General features: G+C 52.1%; 6 protein-coding genes across 6 annotated transcripts; 4 read left to right on the plus strand and 2 right to left on the minus strand.

The window, feature by feature from the left end:
• The first annotated feature begins 325 nt into the window (after positions 1-325).
• Positions 326-1,932, plus strand: B0T23DRAFT_377889 (uncharacterized protein). The gene is made up of 2 exons (XM_062837058.1): positions 326-1,175; positions 1,235-1,932. Exons 1-2 carry the CDS (start codon positions 514-516, stop codon positions 1,584-1,586), a joined length of 1,014 nt encoding a protein of 337 aa, XP_062694398.1. The 5' UTR covers positions 326-513; the 3' UTR covers positions 1,587-1,932.
• B0T23DRAFT_122071 (uncharacterized protein) lies at positions 1,897-2,934 on the plus strand. The gene is made up of 2 exons (XM_062832054.1): positions 1,897-2,087; positions 2,271-2,934. Exons 1-2 carry the CDS (start codon positions 2,057-2,059, stop codon positions 2,435-2,437), a joined length of 198 nt encoding a protein of 65 aa, XP_062694399.1. The 5' UTR covers positions 1,897-2,056; the 3' UTR covers positions 2,438-2,934.
• B0T23DRAFT_377894 (cytochrome P450) lies at positions 2,685-5,330 on the plus strand. Its single transcript, XM_062837059.1, has 6 exons — positions 2,685-3,259; positions 3,518-3,548; positions 3,614-3,757; positions 3,894-4,026; positions 4,147-4,852; positions 4,956-5,330. Exons 1-6 carry the CDS (start codon positions 2,940-2,942, stop codon positions 5,125-5,127), a joined length of 1,506 nt encoding a protein of 501 aa, XP_062694400.1. The 5' UTR covers positions 2,685-2,939; the 3' UTR covers positions 5,128-5,330.
• Positions 5,331-7,295: 1,965 nt separating this feature from the next.
• Positions 7,296-8,573, plus strand: B0T23DRAFT_312918 (eukaryotic translation initiation factor 5; the record flags this gene model as incomplete). Its single annotated transcript, XM_062834715.1, has 2 exons — positions 7,296-7,727; positions 7,836-8,573. The coding sequence occupies 2 exons, from the start codon at positions 7,296-7,298 to the stop codon at positions 8,571-8,573; spliced, it is 1,170 nt and encodes a 389-aa protein (XP_062694401.1).
• An 873-nt stretch (positions 8,574-9,446) lies between these two features.
• B0T23DRAFT_452899 (uncharacterized protein) lies at positions 9,447-12,462 on the minus strand (the record flags this gene model as incomplete). Its single annotated transcript, XM_062841156.1, has 1 exon — positions 9,447-12,462. The coding sequence occupies one exon, from the start codon at positions 12,460-12,462 to the stop codon at positions 9,730-9,732; it is 2,733 nt and encodes a 910-aa protein (XP_062694402.1). The 3' UTR covers positions 9,447-9,729.
• Positions 12,463-13,885: 1,423 nt separating this feature from the next.
• B0T23DRAFT_122200 (uncharacterized protein) lies at positions 13,886-16,235 on the minus strand. The gene is made up of 2 exons (XM_062832056.1): positions 16,036-16,235; positions 13,886-15,938 (listed from the first exon to the last, which is right to left on the minus strand). The coding sequence occupies exon 2, from the start codon at positions 15,901-15,903 to the stop codon at positions 14,005-14,007; it is 1,899 nt and encodes a 632-aa protein (XP_062694403.1). The 5' UTR covers positions 15,904-15,938; positions 16,036-16,235; the 3' UTR covers positions 13,886-14,004.
• Positions 16,236-16,295: the final 60 nt, after the last annotated feature.

Below are 16,295 nucleotides of genomic sequence, written 5' to 3' on the forward strand. Positions count from 1 at the left end.
CAATGATGACGTGATGGGTGTGCACTTCTATCCTCTGGGAAGGCCCGACTGGTGAAGAACAAGTTTAGGGCGATGCCCTGATGGATGCTTTCTAATCGAGATGTCGTCGCTGCACGTTGAAAATCTGTCGATCGCCTCGTAGAGTACCAGTAACTCCATCATGGCAAGTGGTTCTTTTTCGGTGTTTGGTGGCAGGTGTCGAGTTGGATTGCAGACGTGAACACAAACAATACTAGTAGTATGTAGCTCAGGAAGTGGTAACTATGGCTGTAATTACGGTAATGCCTCCACCCTTTGTGATCCACAGCACCAAAACCTGAACCTGCCGGTGGATAATCGTACTACATGTAGTATTTACAGCGGCATATTCGTCACCATGGTAACGACAAGCTGATCAAATTGTCCGGGACAGTTGCAGCGCGACACCCTCGATCTATCTCAAATTATCTCCCATTTTCTCATCCCCGAACTTCCACCTGCAAGACACGAAGCCGTCCGCTCACCACCACTGCCATGGAACCCTTTCGACCGGCGCCCATCGAGCCGTATCGCGTACTAGTCCACAATTACCCATCCCACGACCCCGACTCCAACCGCCTCGCCCAAGCCTACGAGTATGAGACCGATGGCCTCAAGAGAAACGCGCTTATTTTTCTGGGTGGTCTTGGTGACGGCCCTCATGGTATTCCATATGTCAAAAAGATAGCTAATGCTATTGCTGGTGAATCTGACTACGCGGTCTACGAACCCCGACTCAGCAGCGCCTTCTCGGCCTGGGGATACGGTAGCCTCCACAGCGACGTCAAGGAAATTAGTGCTTTGGTCAAGTATTTGCGCACCACGACGTTTAAGATGGGCAGGATCGTGCTGATGGGCCACTCCACGGGCTGTCAGGACTGCATGTACTACGCCACACACGGCGATGAGATGGGGCTCGAGAAGGTAGAAGGGTTCATCTTGCAGGGACCAGTGTCGGATCGCGAGGCGATTCTGGCAGTCTTTGAGGAGGAGTCGCCCGGGAAGGGACAGGCAAGGATGGACTTGAGCGTTCAAGTTGCGAAGAAGATGATAAGCGAAGGAACGGCACAAGATTGCATGCCGCGAGAGTGGTTGCCAAAGGAGTTTTGGGCTTCTCCGGTTTCTGCTTATAGGTGGTTTTCGTTGGCGAGCTTTGGGTGAGTTTTCTTTGTCCGTGTTGTGGTCAACAGTGCTGACGATGGATATCTCATATCAGCGGTGACGATGACTACTTCTCGTCGGACCTACCAGATGAAAAACTGGCCGAGATTTGGGGCAAGGTTTCCAAGCCGACTCTTATTCTGCCATCCGAGAACGACGAGCACGTTCCAGAGTGGATTGACGTTGTTGATATGATGGCCAGGTGGAAGAGATTCTGTCAGGAAGATGTAATCTCGAGCTTATCGGGCCTCATCCCCGAGGCAGATCACCGAGTGGAATTTGGCCCGGCTGGGGAGCCGGCGAACCTGGCGCAAAGCTGGCTCTATGATCGGGTGCATGCCTTTCTGACGCAGCTGGAGCGGCACGGGCAAGAAGAAGCCATCGATGCTGCTACCGAGTCCCAGTAATTTGTGACCGATAGCCGTAGATAACATGTCAGGAATCAAACGGGACTTTGGTGATATCCTCGCATTCGGGGACTACTCAAGAAACCATGGATGACTAATCTGGATCAAGCATACCTCTATCGCGGATCCCTTTCATGATGGTGGTCCCCGTAATCACTGGAGCCCTCTCCGGGACACCGGGACGGGATCTTTGGGTGCCGCTGTTTGGGATTTTGGTCGCCGAAGTGCCGCTGCGGGTCTTGGAATTCAGGTTGCTATTGCCCTGCCGGCTAAGCCCCGGGAGTTCGGCGACCCTTTGACTCAATGATACCTTACGAAGGGGCATTCCAACAGCTACAATAAGGCCGTCAAGACAGAAACACCATCTTGGGTCCAACTATATAAAAGAAGAATAAACCATCCCGCAACTACCGCATTTTCTTTCCGGTCAACCATCTCCAAATCCAACATCCCAAACTACCTCTACCAAAATGTGCATGAGCGCGACTTGCCCTACCTGCTGTAAGTTTCCGTATCGCCTGCTGAAACTTTCATATACAGCGTATCCAATCACCCCCCGCATTTGCTTATCGCTGCCTCTGACTTCAACCCCGCCATCGCTTGTTCGAGCTCTCAACATGGCCTCGTAAACCGGGCACTCGAACTGATTCAAGTTCATTTCTGTTCACTAACGACTTCCAACAGCCAAGCAAGCGTGGCGTGGCTGCGGCTCCCACGTCCCCTCCGTCTTCGCGGGCGTCCCCGAAGACAAGTGGTGCACCTGCGAGCCCAAGGTCGAAGTCAACGGCGTTCAGTATCCTCCTCAGGCGAAGTCTACGGGTTTTTTCAGCGGACTGATGGGTGGTAAATAAGCGGGATGATACCATGGCGTTCATGAACGACGGGGTCGAGAAAACTTGGGATGATGATGGGATGCTTTAAATCGACAATCAAACATAACAAGACCACTGATGTTCGGAACTATTTGCCCGGCATCGGCCTCGTCATGAGGGGTCCGAGGGGGCCTTTGCACTTGCTGCCTTTCATTGATTGGTACATTTTACTCAAGTTCTCGGCTTGCACTGGCCTGGCTTTCTCTATCAATGACTTTTGCTGACTCACCTATCTTCTTATTTTTCCTTGCTCCTCTTGCCTTATCATACTTGGCCGACAAAGCCTCATCACCCATCAGTGATCATCCAGGTTGACAATCTCTTTCCACTCAACCAAACAATGACGCCCTAAACCTCACCTTCTTCCCATTCCCATCCATACCACATCCTACCTCCCGGGTATCTCCCGATCCCCCTTATCCTCATCCCCTTTCTCCCCATTTACACCACAACCACCCCCCTCCCTTCCCATAACCTAATTATGGCTCTCCTCCTCCTTCTCCCCTTTCTCATCTTCCTCCTCCACAACCTCATCTACAAACCCCTCACCTCCCCTCTCTCTTCTCTTCCAGGCCCTCTTTACACGAAATTCACCTCCCTCGTCCTTAAGTACCATGAACTCCGCGCCAACCGCACGCGGTGGATCCACGCCCTCCACCTCCGTTACGGGCCTGTGGTCCGTATCGCCCCGAACGAAGTGAGCTTTGCGTCAAGGGAAGGGGTGAAGGAAATTTACTGCTCCGGTGGAAGCGGGTTTGATAAGTCGGGCTGGTATGATTTGTTCAAGATATACGGACGGAGGTGGGTACTGTGCTTTCATTTTTTTTTTCTGGTGACGTGGGAATCTGGGAGTTGGCAGGCAAGATAAAGTGTGAAAGGTGGCAGAATGGGGTAGGGCGGGGATGGGGAAAAGGGAGATGTTGGTTAGAGGAGGAGGAAAAAGTGGAAAGAAGAGGAGGATGAGGAAGCGGAAAGGGAGTGCATTGCGGCTCAGACATCATGGATGGCTTAGTTAATATGCTTTGGTCTCGAGGTGCTGATTTGTGTGCTTTTTTTCAGGACGATGTTTACGTTTTTGAGGAAAGACGACGTGAGTCTAATCGCTGAACGTAGCTCAAAAATGTACTTCCAAGCTACTAATTTTCATGATTCAAGCATGCGAAACGGAAACGAATTCTCGCGGACCGCTATGCCAACAGCAATGTTATGCGTCAAACACCTCTCAGTGGCATTGTCGAACGGGCGGACAGGGTAGTCAAGAGGTGTGCGGAGTCCTTGGGCGGAAGCCTCGATCTATATGTAAGCTTATTGCACAATATGATACGGAGACCACGCCAACTCATAACTGACCTGCTCCCTAGATTTGTGAGTTTTCTTCTGGGTTCCATGATGAACACCACCAGGTAAATGTTGAACGCAACAACTTACACTCCAGCACGCAGGCCTTCACTCATACGCCTATGACTGCGTAACGCACCACTTGTTCCATCCCTATGGGACGGATTCGCTTCGGGACAAGCAAGATGAGGAGATTATGCGCGAAATAACGTTCGACGACAGTTTGCAAAGTGAGTGCCCCAAGTGACCCCCCTTCCCCTCCCCCACGATTTACAAGGCCACGCCAATTTACTGGCCACCTGGACGAAACGAATGGCTGACTTACCTACTACTCACCGAAAAAAAAAAAGACCGCCAACTAAGTTACTACAGTCCCACCTTACACAAGGCAATCTCCAAAATCCTCTACATCTGTGGCATCAAGCCGCGCGAGACTCCTCTAGCCGATAAGTTCATCCTCGACACCGCCGCCAAGACGGACGCAGCACCTTTCACCCTTCTCGACCGCCTTCACAGCGTGAGGCTGGGCAGCAGTAACGGTCACGGGGAGCACGACGGTAAAGACAGTAAAATCGGACAGATAGACCAGCTCGACATCGCTGCGGAACTCCTCGATCACATGGTAGCCGGCATCGATACCACTGGCGACGCGCTCTGCTTCCTCATGTGGGAGCTCTCGCAGCCGCGATCTCGTCAAATTCAAACCAAGATACGGGAAGAAGTGCTTTCTCACCCTTCGTCAGACCTCATCAACTTTGACAAACTCCCCTACCTCGACGCCGTAGTCATGGAAGGCCTGAGATGTTTCCCCGCCATTCCCATGTCTCTCCCGCGAATCGTGCCTAGGGGCGGCAAGACCATCGACGGGTATTTCCTGCCGGAGGGGACGACGGCCAGTTGCCAGGCATATTCAATGCATAGGATCGATATGGAGGCATGGGGCCCTGATCCGGACGCGTTCAGGCCGGAGAGATGGTTTGAGGAGAAGGGCGATGCAGCGAGGAAGAGGTTGTTCTTTGCGTTTGCTAATGGGGCAAGAGGGTGTGTTGGTAAACAGTAAGTTGTCTTTTGTGTTCCTCGTTTGCTCCCTTTGGTTTTTGTGTGGGTGTGTGTCATGGCTTGAGTTGGACTTTTGGAGTGTGTCTGACTTGTTGAGCAGTTTGGCACTGGCCGAAATGAAGACCTTGCTTCGAGAGGTGTATTCCAAGTTCACTACGGTGCCGGATAAGACGATGACGGAGGCGGACATGGAGATGGAGGATCAACTTATATCGACGAGACCGGCTGGGTTAAAGTGTCTGTTGAAGTTTGAACCGATCGGTGGGCAGTAGGTGATGGTACAGGGGTCTTGAGGGATGTGTTTTAGACGGCTTGTATTACAACAGATGTAGCTGTAAGTATAGATGTTTGACAGTCTTGGTGTCTTGCCAAAAGAGCCATGAAAGGTCATCAAGAGACATAGACAAGTTGTTTGTGAGCTGTGAAAGTATACATAATACCTGGTAGCCAAATGAATGCCCCTGGCTTGAGAATGAGAGACGTAGAGGTGAGAGATGCCGTCCCTGAAAGAAACCGTACACAATACCTAACGACTTATGTGCATAGTAATTGCCTGTTTGGGGGGCGCTTTGCCGGATACAGATCTACCTAGATATTGGTGCGGGCTGGTTCTACACTAGCTTGTCGCATGAGTCTGGTGTACATACCTAGTTGACTTAGTTAAGCGTTGATTGACAAAACATATCGCATGTGTTTCGGATTCTTCCCGAATGCCGCCCATTTTTCACATCCCCGTAACTCCGAAGTTTCCCAAGGAGAGAATTTGGCTTTCCCAGACAAGCTGTAATTGTGGTGAGACACCCAGGCACACGGCGGAGAGGGAGACCGTCGCCTTCAGTTGACCGACAAATACAAAGGCCTCCTCCGCCTGCTCGGTTACTGAAAGTACAATGAACCAAAGTGGAACTGGTCTCTGGTGTGGATGGATGGACATTGCACAGACACAGGGAACGCCCCCATCTGCGTGGATCTTCTAGTGTATACCGGCTGGTCATCAAAGAGTCCCGCCTTTTCATCCGGCCTTCTGTGTCCAGGTGCCTTATGGCCACCGTCCGGCGAGTCAGCTTGTTGCAAGAGGCATTCCTTGGGCCGGAACTCGAGCATCGAAAGCAGAGGTGGGGAAACGCCGAGTGGATGAGGGGCAAAATGGCATCAAAATCTTTCCCTTACTTGCCATCCGGAACATTCGCCATTGCGCGTCGGTCCTGTTGCTGTGCTGCCCGTTGCAGTGGGCGGGGAGATGGTAGTGTAGGAATGGAACGCGACGGGACCTTCTTCCATTGTCGGTGTCGAAAGTGTGTGAAAGAACGAACTGCACGCAGTACCTGTACGGCAGCTGGTGCTGCCTGGCTTGGGGAACGGGCGCATGTCTCGGGTACTTTGCCCACAGCCCACTGGTAGTGGTGATTGCCTGCCAGACAAGTACCCTAGACTTGCTCTGCCATGAGCCACAGGTACTACTTACACTAGGTAGTGTACAGTACATACATGGGGGGCTAGCCAGGGCACCACGAAAATCCTTTGGCCGACAAATCCTCTTGCTTGCTCGTCCAGTGACTGCCCGCCTTGTTGCCCGTGCCCGGTTTGGCTCCATTCTGCAGCACCGATCCACATCCACTGCTTTCTCGTCCTTTTTTAAAAACTCTTGCTTGCTGCCTTTTTTTTGCTAACTAACCTCAACTTCATTCTACCCATCAACCGCCATCAGCAGCGACATCGTCCGTGAATCTATCCAAGACCACAAAGGCGACCGGGCTCTCTGTCCATCTGTCCATCAACTCCACCTCCCCCGGATTTTGGGTGCCGCACCACGGAAGTGAAGTGAATCCACTATCCCAGCAGAAACCCACACCAAGTCACTCGACTCCATCCGCTCCGCTCCGTCAAGAAAAGGAAGCCCGCTCGTCACAGGGAGAAAAAAATTTCGCTTGCCTCAAAAGCCATCCTCTCCCGCCCAGCTTTCTGTTCCAGCACCGCCCAGGTTCAGAACAACAACAACCACCAGACCCAACATAAGCATTTTGCGCGACACAGCGTTGTTTATGTATCAGCACGACCAGCACGCCGTCTTCCGACACTCTCCCCCCGTCAAGCTGCATTTTCGCATATCGCGGAAACCCTGTAGCTTCCAACAAAGTACCGACGGTTGAATCGCCATCCCACGGTCGTCTGCCAGCGTTAATGCCTACCTTCGACTTCGTTAACCACACGGTCTACCCTATGTCAACTCAAAGTACTCGTCAATAACTGACCCCTTTGGCTCGTCTCGCCTCTCGATCTTCCTCACACGCTCTCCGTGCAACAAGAAGCCTCGCTTTCCACGACATCGTCGACCAGTCTACTAGTCTGCCCTCGCTAGGTATCGTCTACCAGACTCCCAACAAACTCTAACAAAACAATCCAATAAACACTATCCCGTTTCGCCGTCAATACCGCAAAAATGGGTGCTCTTATCAACGTTCGCCGGGACAACCCCGACCCCTTCTATCGCTACAAGATGGAGCGTATCCAGACCAAGATTGAAGGCAAGGGTAACGGTATCAAGACCGTCGTTGTCAACCTCAGCAGCGTTGCCCAGTCCCTGGCTCGTCCCGGCGGCTATCTGATCAAGTACTTTGGTTTCGAGCTTGGTGCTCAAACCAACATTGATCCTCCCGATGACCGCTGGATCATCAACGGCTCCCACGAGGCCGCCAAGCTCCAGGACCTTCTCGATGGCTTCATTGCCAAGTTCGTCCTCTGCAAGAAGTGCAAGAACCCCGAGACTGTTGTCCAGATCAAGGACGAGAAGATCACTCTCGACTGCAAGGCCTGTGGCCAGCGCAGCAAGGTTGAGCCCCAGCTCAAGCTGACCTCCTTCATCCTCAAGAACGTCCCCAAGAAGAGCAAGAAGGACAAGGCCGAGCGCAAGGCGGCCCGCAAGGCTCGCCAGAACGGCGGCGATAAGGAAGGTTCCGGTGACGAGAACGGTTCCGACCAGGCCTCTCCTGCCATCGAGGATAAGAACATTGAATATGCTAGCGACGATGATGAGCTCACTCGCAAGATCAAGTCTGAGGCTCAGAGCTTGCAGTTGGACAAGAGAGAGGCTCCCAAGGAGGAGGAGTGGGCTGTCGACATGAGCGAGGAGGCCGTCCGTGCCCGTCAGCAGAACCTTCCTGGCGAATTCAAGCAAAAGCTCGTCCTGAATGGTGAAGAAGACGAGGAGGAGGAGGGTGGAAACACCGTCTACGACCAGCTCGGCACTTGGATCGAGGATGAAGCCAAGGCCAAGGGTGGCATCAACAATGTCGACGATGTCGAGATCTACCTCAAGGCCAAGGAGCTCGGCATTGACGCCAAGCACCGCACCGTCCAGGTTCTTGTTCAGTGTCTTTTTGACGAGAACATTGTTGCTCAGATCCCCAAGCGTGCTCCTATGCTCAAGAGACTCGTTACCTCCGAGCGTCACGAGAAGGCCCTCCTTGGCGGTACCGAGCGTCTCCTTGCCGACCTCGGCAAGGAGTCTTATGACAAGATTGTCAAGATTCTCCAGCTCTACTACCACCACGACCTCTGCTCCGAGGAGGTCATCACCAAGTGGGGTAGCAAGGCTTCCAAGAAGTACGTCGATGGCTCTACTTCCAAGAAGATCCGCAAGGCTGCTGAGCCCTTCCTGACCTGGCTCGCCGAGGCCGAGTCTGAGGAGGAGGAATCTGAGGAGGAGGACGATGAGTAAATCATGTCCCTCGCCACTGAGGATACTACTTCCGTTGCCGCTTGGCGCCTAGTCTAGCTTGCTCTTTTGTGTTGTTTTGAGGATGCAAAAACCGGAAGCAGATGGATAAATGCGTGAAAGGGTTGCGATCAGTTTTCTCCACTCACTCTCAGGTCTTGGTTCATGTTAGTCCCATGGTTCGCACTCAAGGGATGTCCTTTTCTGTGTCTGTGTATCGTTATCGGGGCTTTCATGGACGTTGTCTAGTTAGTCGTCAAATTGACACGTCCATTATATGTCTATACATTTCAGTATACTGCTCAAGTGATGCCAGAAACATAATGACTGCCCGAATCTCTACCGGAGCCGTTGTAGTCCTTTCCCGAAGCGGCTATGAGATATCATCAAGATTAAAGTGCCCGAGACAGTCAGTTCCGGATGTAGTCGCCTCCATGTCCTTGTCGACGAAACAGTGCCACATCGAGGTCTACCTAATTCAGGACATCGTGTCCCACTTGCTTGTTAGCTACTCTCTTATGGTCTCAAATTCTCCTCAGCATTGTGCGTCGTCTACTTGATGTTCGTGCGTGTCATGGACGAGTGCTCACTTTACTGTTGAGATGGCACCACTATGGTAGTACATAACGTTTAACCATGGTGATGTCAAGTTTAAGCATCCATTTGGCCATCAGTTTTCATGAAGAGTTTCGTGATATCAAGGAGATCAGCACCAGCATCAAAGACCAGCGTCACAGGAAGATGTTGCACGGGATGAGATTTGATCATCACCTGTCCTTTTCCATGATCATCAGCATAATTTTCACACAAGCAACCTCAGGCACACGTTCGTTAAGTTGGCTCCTTTTTCTTGAAACCCCTGCTCAAGTCCCTACGGTTATATCCCATAACCTCTTTGTAAACCGAAACTCCTAAACCATAAGCGGAGAAACATTCGTTACGTTCCAGATCTTAAAACCACTGACCGATCATAATTCCAATCCTCGAAACTCCGGACCAGAAAGCTAAAAACAATTCCAGACCTCCACGGATATCATCGCTGTTCCTATCGAACCGACCAACCAACCAGCCGAACTCCCTGGATATCATCTTGAACCAATACTCCTGAATGTTCACTGTAACCTAAATTCCCCAAACCGATCCTACTCATCACCATCAATTAACGGGCTCTTCCCTTTCCCTTATCCTTTCTTGGAGGCGCCTGGATAACTCCCAAACTCTGAGCAGCCGTCTGGTCTGCCCAAGATGCGAATTGCCCACCATGTCCTGACGGTCCAGCTTCCACATCCATACTGTGTGTTAAGGTCTGGACATTGGGGGCGTACAAGGGATGGTGGATCGGGTACGCGGGGCCTGGCTGTGGGATGGCCGCTAGGTTGCCGTAGTAGGGCGTCAACGGGTGGCCGTAGCCCGGTTGCTGGTAACGAGTGTCCGTCGAAAGGTAAGAGCCGGGAGGAGGTACATCTTTGGGCGCATAGGTGGGCGGGATGTACCGCTCCGGCTTGAATTTGTCCTTCGGTTTGACGGCAACGGGAAGGTTTTTGACACTCGGCGTCGATACGTTGGCAGGCCAACGATTCTCGTTGGAGTTTTTGTTAGGGAGATCGTCGCGCCAGCTGCCGGGGATGTCGGTCAGCTTCGGGGTCTGGATTTCTTGCCTGAAGGCGGCCCTTGATTTAGGAGCCAGTTTGAGAGTGGCTGGAGTGGAAATCCTTGAGCCTCGGGGAGGTGTCGGAGGAAGTATGGGAGGAGGGGATGGGCATCGATGAGGTGTTGGGGGGACGTATGGTTGAGCGGATTCCACTGAGGCTTTCTGCCATTTGAATTGAGTGTCGCGGTTGGAGAATTTGGGTTTGGGAGTGTCGTTGTCCGAGTCTCTATACTCCTCGGCCTCGAAGTAGCGGGTTTCTATGCTTGCCCTGCTTCCAGGTCGCTCAGATTTGCGATCAACAGGCTCTGGTCTGCTCTTTGATGAGTAATGCTTGCTGGTACTCGGTTGCTGACTATGGGGATTTGAAGCATTGAATGTCGGCTTGGAGGATTCTTTGAAGGAGCCTATTCCCTTGTTGTCCCTCTGACTATTCCGCTCATTATGCCGGCTCGAGGACGATTTGGCAGTCTGTGTCCATGGGGCGTCGCTCTGGTGACCTTGGGGAGCATAGTTGGTGTCCTTGGGAGTGTCCTTAGGGCTGCTCAGGGATGTGGGCTTGGTTGGATCTTCCCAAATCGACTTCGTCCCTGTCTGCCAGGTCGCTACACTGTCCGCGCCAGTGACTCGTCGCTTTCTCTCTAAGTCGGCGGCCAACTTTGCGCATTTTGTCTTGTACTCTTCCACCTCTCGGCGAAGCTTGTTCTCCTCGGTCTCCTGAAGCTGGTCGCTAGGCACGTCCCACCCTTTGGACTCATTCGAAATGCGAGGGGAGGGCGGCAATGGCCATTTCTCCTTTGGCGATTCCAATCGGGTAACATGAGCGGGTGAGATAAAATGGTTCTCGTCCATGGCCTTAGATTCTTGAGCAGGCCCTTTCCAGGTAGAAACCTTTGGTGTGGACCATTTCCTTTCAGTGGACGAAGGGTTCTGGCTCGGCACATTACGATGCGAGTGCTCCCATGCTCCATCAGCAGCTGGGTAGTTGTTACTGCTCCAATTCTTCTCTTCCCATGGAGCGGCAGCTGGGAATTGAGAGGCAGTGGAGGAGCCAGCCGGCATACCGGAAAGTCCTACTGGAGCTTTCTGATTGCGTGGAGAAACGCCAAAGGTTGGAGGATGTACACCTTCATGGTGATACTTTGGATAGTGAGGAGAGGAGAGGTGTTGCTCCGGCACTGAATCCTTTGGCCGAGAAGCGTCCCGAGGATGAAAATCGGGTTGTCCATTCTGAGGATGAAAGTGACTGTGGGAAGCATGGTGATCCCTCTGGTGGGTTCCCTTATCGGCATGTCTGACATCGTGCTGCTCAGGACGCTGGTAGGTCTTTGGAGCAGAGCGGTTATCGTAAGTTTGGTTGCGGGGGATATCAAACGACACCTCCTTCGGTCTCTGCGCCGATGAGGTCTGTTGTTCCGCCTTCTTTCTGGCATCAGAAGCCTCCTTTTTCTTTCGAGCATCGCGCCTCAGGTTCTCCTCTTCGACTTTTTGGCGTTCGCGATCCTGGACTTTCCAAGCTTCATAACTCTTTCTGCGCCATTCGTCATATTCGAGCTTGAGACGCCTCTTTGCAGCCTCCAGCTTCTTACGAGCCTCCTCTACGGCCCTTTCGCGTTCGTAGCTGGCAAACAAGTCCGCATGCTTCTTCGTCTCTGCAAGCTCAGCGTTCAACAACTGGATCTCCTCATCGGCTTTCTTGATGAGCTGTTGCCGTTTCTTCTCCTCAGAGGCTGCCCACTCCTCTTTGACTTTCTTAATGGCTGCGTCCGCCTCCGCCCTGCGCTTCTGTTCCGTAGCCAGCTGAGCCTGCAAAGCCTTTTTTTCCTCCTCTTTTCGCTTCAGGAGTTCGTCTTTGCGCCTTTGCTCGGCGGCCGCTTTCTCCGAAGCGCGCTTCATTTCGGCGACAGCCTTTTCTTCCTGTCGCTTCTTCTCGGCCTCGACAGTACGCTGCTTATCAAAGGCAGCTTTTTCTGCCTGGCGCTTCTTCTCCTCGGCAGCAGCCATATCACGCAGCTCCTTCAGCTCCTTCTCAACCTCCTTGAGGCGATTCCCTAACTTCAGCCAGCGATGCTCTTCTTTGACTTTGAACCTGATTGGTTCCATCATCTCACGCAATTGCTCGTCTTCTTCCACAAGCCTGTAGATGGCCCGGTTCAGCATCTCGTCTTTGTCGATTATGTTGTTTCGAGGTTTAAGAACACTCGGGGCGAATGGTCCTACAGCCTGCATGTTGACGGGCGACATTTTTATGGGGGTAAATTGGTGGTGTAATTTTCACCACGAGCCGCTGTTTTGTGGTAGGGGGAGAGTGATTAATTGTTGTGAATATAGCTACTACCGACATGATGTTAGCGCGAAATATCCTCAGGGCGCGTCGCGAAGAAGACAAATGAGGGAGGTGAGAAGGGGGTAAATGACTAACCTGTGGGCTTGAGCGAACTTGATGAGTCGAGATACCTTGAGCGACGGAAATATTGATAGTGGGGGTATTGACGTGCCTTTCTGACGTGAAGAAGTGTTGGCTCGGTGGAAGGGTTGGTGTGAAAGTTTGTGGGAGTGTGCAAGATTGGACTTTTGGCTGGGAATGGGAAGGGTTTAAATACTCTGCGGCCTTGGGAATTTCAAGGTTGCCCCGCGAGGTGAAGTGCCATCAACAGGTGAAGGGGGCTTCCTCCATACGATTTGACTTCAAGGTTGCTGATCTTGAACTTATGCGCGCTCAACAGGTGAAGGAGCCTTCGTCAGCCTAAGCTCAAGGTTGTAACTTTGGTGAAGGGCAAACCTCATCGCAACCCCCCATTTGCTGCCGCGCACCGCACCGGCGTTGTGATGGCCGGCACGCGGATATATCTGTCATCCCAACTATATATACAGGACCTTGAGGGACCAAACTGTCAGGTTTGGTTACATGTGTCCTTTTGTGCGGAAACATGGCCTGGGTGGTGAAGTGGTCCGCCGGCGCCGTGACAGGCTCCTTGAAGCACTTCTACCATTTTTCAAGTCGAAATATCAAATATGATGTAACCGTTCAAGAAGCCAGTTTCTTTGATTTGATAGTCTGGTGGCTTGTTCCTGGAACCCGAAGAATCTAATATGCTTGCGGACTCCAATACGTGGAAACTCCGTGGCAATATGACTGAATTAATGACGAAATCCCATGTCGTAGAGACTATAGATTTCTTGTGACGAGAGTCAACCAGCAACTGTCCTATCAGAGACAAGTTGAAGTTTGTCGGACCAAAGGTGGCTGCCAGGACGTTAGCTATACTCCGTCGACTATGTGTGATGGAGATGTTCCGCATCCAGAATCCAACATGACACTAACGAAATTCAAAGTATTCCGAGAACAAATCACTTCGAAACTTAACGGATCATTCATTTGTAGACCCGATGAGACATCGGAGACAAAAAAAAAAGGAACTGCCCGATTAAGTTCACCTATGTATAGCCATAGCTCTAAGCATGCAGAAAAGCGGTACGCGAAAATTAAGTCAAAGAGAGGTCCGCGTAAACAAACTGGTCAGTGCGAGGAGTGCTGGCCCAGATAATAGACAAGCAACTTGAAAGCTAGAATAGAACTTCACCCGCAGAACCATATTGACATCCTAATGACAACAGTTCATGATCTGTGATCTCGTATGGCCAATTCCTGGCTGACAGCAGTAGCCATCTGGTCACTGCAAAACCTAAACTCCAGTCCCCGACCTCAGCCGTTCCTCACAATCTAGCGCTCATTCCACATAGTCCCCTATCAGCTCCTGATGCTAAGCCTCCGCCTTGCCCTTATCAATTCTTAAGATGCCCGCGGAGGTTCTCGAAAGAATCTTTGCGCCAGTTACCCGGGGGCATCGGCGTCTTATGGTCTCCCCAGTGGTCATTGCTTGCCTTAGTGGATGCCGATGTAGATAGTCCAGGCACAGCAGGGCCGGGAGCATCCGAGTGTTTAGGGGGCGTCAGAGAAGGGCTGGGAGAGGGTGACGGATGCCAATAGGGAGTCGGTGGTACGTAGGAAGGGTTCATCCCCACTGAGAGCTCGAGTTTGAGTAACTTGGCACGAGCATGGGCCTTTGAAAGTTTCGGCTTGCGCTCCTCGTCACTCAAGTCATATCCCTGCGCTTCAGAGAATCGAGTATAGGTGGTGGTGCGGCTAAGGCTTCGGTCATTATGGTCTATACTTGATTCTTGGTTGGAGCGCTCCGTGCCGCGCTTCCAGCGCGATTGGCGAGTTTCAGGTTGGCGACCCGTCGCGACGTCCTTAGAAGGGGCCTTCGTTGGGTCCTCCCTGATAGAATTGTACCCTGTCTGCCATGATGCTATACTGCTCGCGCTATTGGTTCGCCTCTTTCTCTCTAACTCGGCGCATAGCCTATCCAATTCTTCGTATTCCTTTTTGATTTCCATCAATTCTCGCTCCAGCTTCTGTTTTTCATTTTCTACTGGAGTGGAAGCCTCCGTCTCCTTTTCACTGTGAGCGGGTGTGGGCGGCAGCGGCCACTGCTCCTTGGGGGTCTCTACTCCCCCGCGATAAGAACACATGGCTGGTATAACTGGTTTTGGCTTCGCTATCTCCGGTTCAGATGTAGGTGCCCTCCAAGCAGACGCGGGGGGTGTAGCCCAGCTCTGCCTCACAGCTGAATGGGGATGGTCGTGGGGTAGAGGTACTTGCTTGGTTGATCCATATGTATTTGAGTAGACATAGCGGCCTCGGTCCCCATCTTCATACATTGAGATGTTCGGAGCCAGGTCGGAACAGAGAGACCCCGCAGGCAATCCAGAAAGGCCGACCAGTACTGAAGATGCTGATTGGGCCTGGCGAGGGCTCGGATGCCCACGCGGATGATGCTTCAGATGGGAGTGGTCGATGGTGGGGTATTGCTCTATCGATGGGTGTTCTTGATCCAAGGGTCTCAGAGGGTAGGGACTCTGCTCTGGTTTCCATGGATAAGCCTGGCTGGTGGATGGGCGCTCGTTCTCGAGACCACGCTTCCAAGCTAGCTTCTCTTTCTCCATCTGACGACAGCGTTCCTGCTCCTTCCGGGCTTCGTACTCCTGCTTCACACGAGCAAGTACCTTCTTCTCAGCCTCTTCGGCTTTGAGAGCCTTCTCCTCGGCCATCTGACGAAGGCGCTTCTGCTCCTTCCATTCTTCTTCATCTTGCCTGCTCGCCGCTTCGCCCTCCCGCCGTATAAGTGCAAGAACACTTTCCTTAGCTTCTTTGGCTTCGAGAGCCTCCTTTTCGGCCTGCTGTCGACGCTGCTCCTGCTCTTTCCACGCCGCTTTGTGCGCCTGCATTTTTCGAGCGAGAGCCTCCTCTTCAGCCTCTTTGATTTCGAGAAATTCAAGCTCGGCAAACCCGGAACGCAAGGATGCAATTTCCTTGACAAGTAATTCGTATCGTTTGCTTAACAGCTCATCGGAGGGGTTGCCGGCATCGGTGAGGGCAGGCGTAGGGTCAAGCTGAGGAGAAAAGCTGTATAAAAGGTGTGTCTGATTCCGCGAAGAATCAAACGATACCCTGCGCTTCCCCAAGTGGGTCTTCTTCTCTTCTTGAAGAGCCTCAGCAGCCTCTCGCTCATTCTCAAGGCCACGCTGCCAAGCGGCCCGAGCCTCTTTCTCGGCCTTCTGATAACGGCGCTCCTGCTCCTGTCGGCGCCGTTTTTCCTCGGGTGAGATTCCGGTGGGCATTTTCGTGATTAATATTATGAATATGTATATAGATACTGCCAATGGAGTGTTAGAGCACGAGTCCTGAATAGACAGTTGCGAGCTTCTCAGAGGGGTATTATTTGTGCAGTTCAAATGAGCTGGGAGACTAACCTATGAGCTTGGATACGCTTCAAGCGGAATTGAAATGTGTCGGACGGTGAAGGTTATTTGCGGTGTCGACTTCTGTGGTGGAGGATGTGACGTGCCGTACAAGATGTGACGACTTTGTGAGGAAGGGAGGGTGTAATTGCCTAAGGCTATATATGGTGATCGAGAAGAGTGTTCAAGGCGCAGATGGCTTATATGAGTGTTCTTCTATAAGAAGACTGACGACTCTGAGGAAAGAGACAAGAGGTGAAAGCTTGCCGCAG

Source organism: Neurospora hispaniola (assembly GCF_033458365.1).
Source record: "Neurospora hispaniola strain FGSC 10403 chromosome Unknown B0T23scaffold_3, whole genome shotgun sequence".
Classification (NCBI taxonomy): domain Eukaryota; kingdom Fungi; phylum Ascomycota; class Sordariomycetes; order Sordariales; family Sordariaceae; genus Neurospora; species Neurospora hispaniola.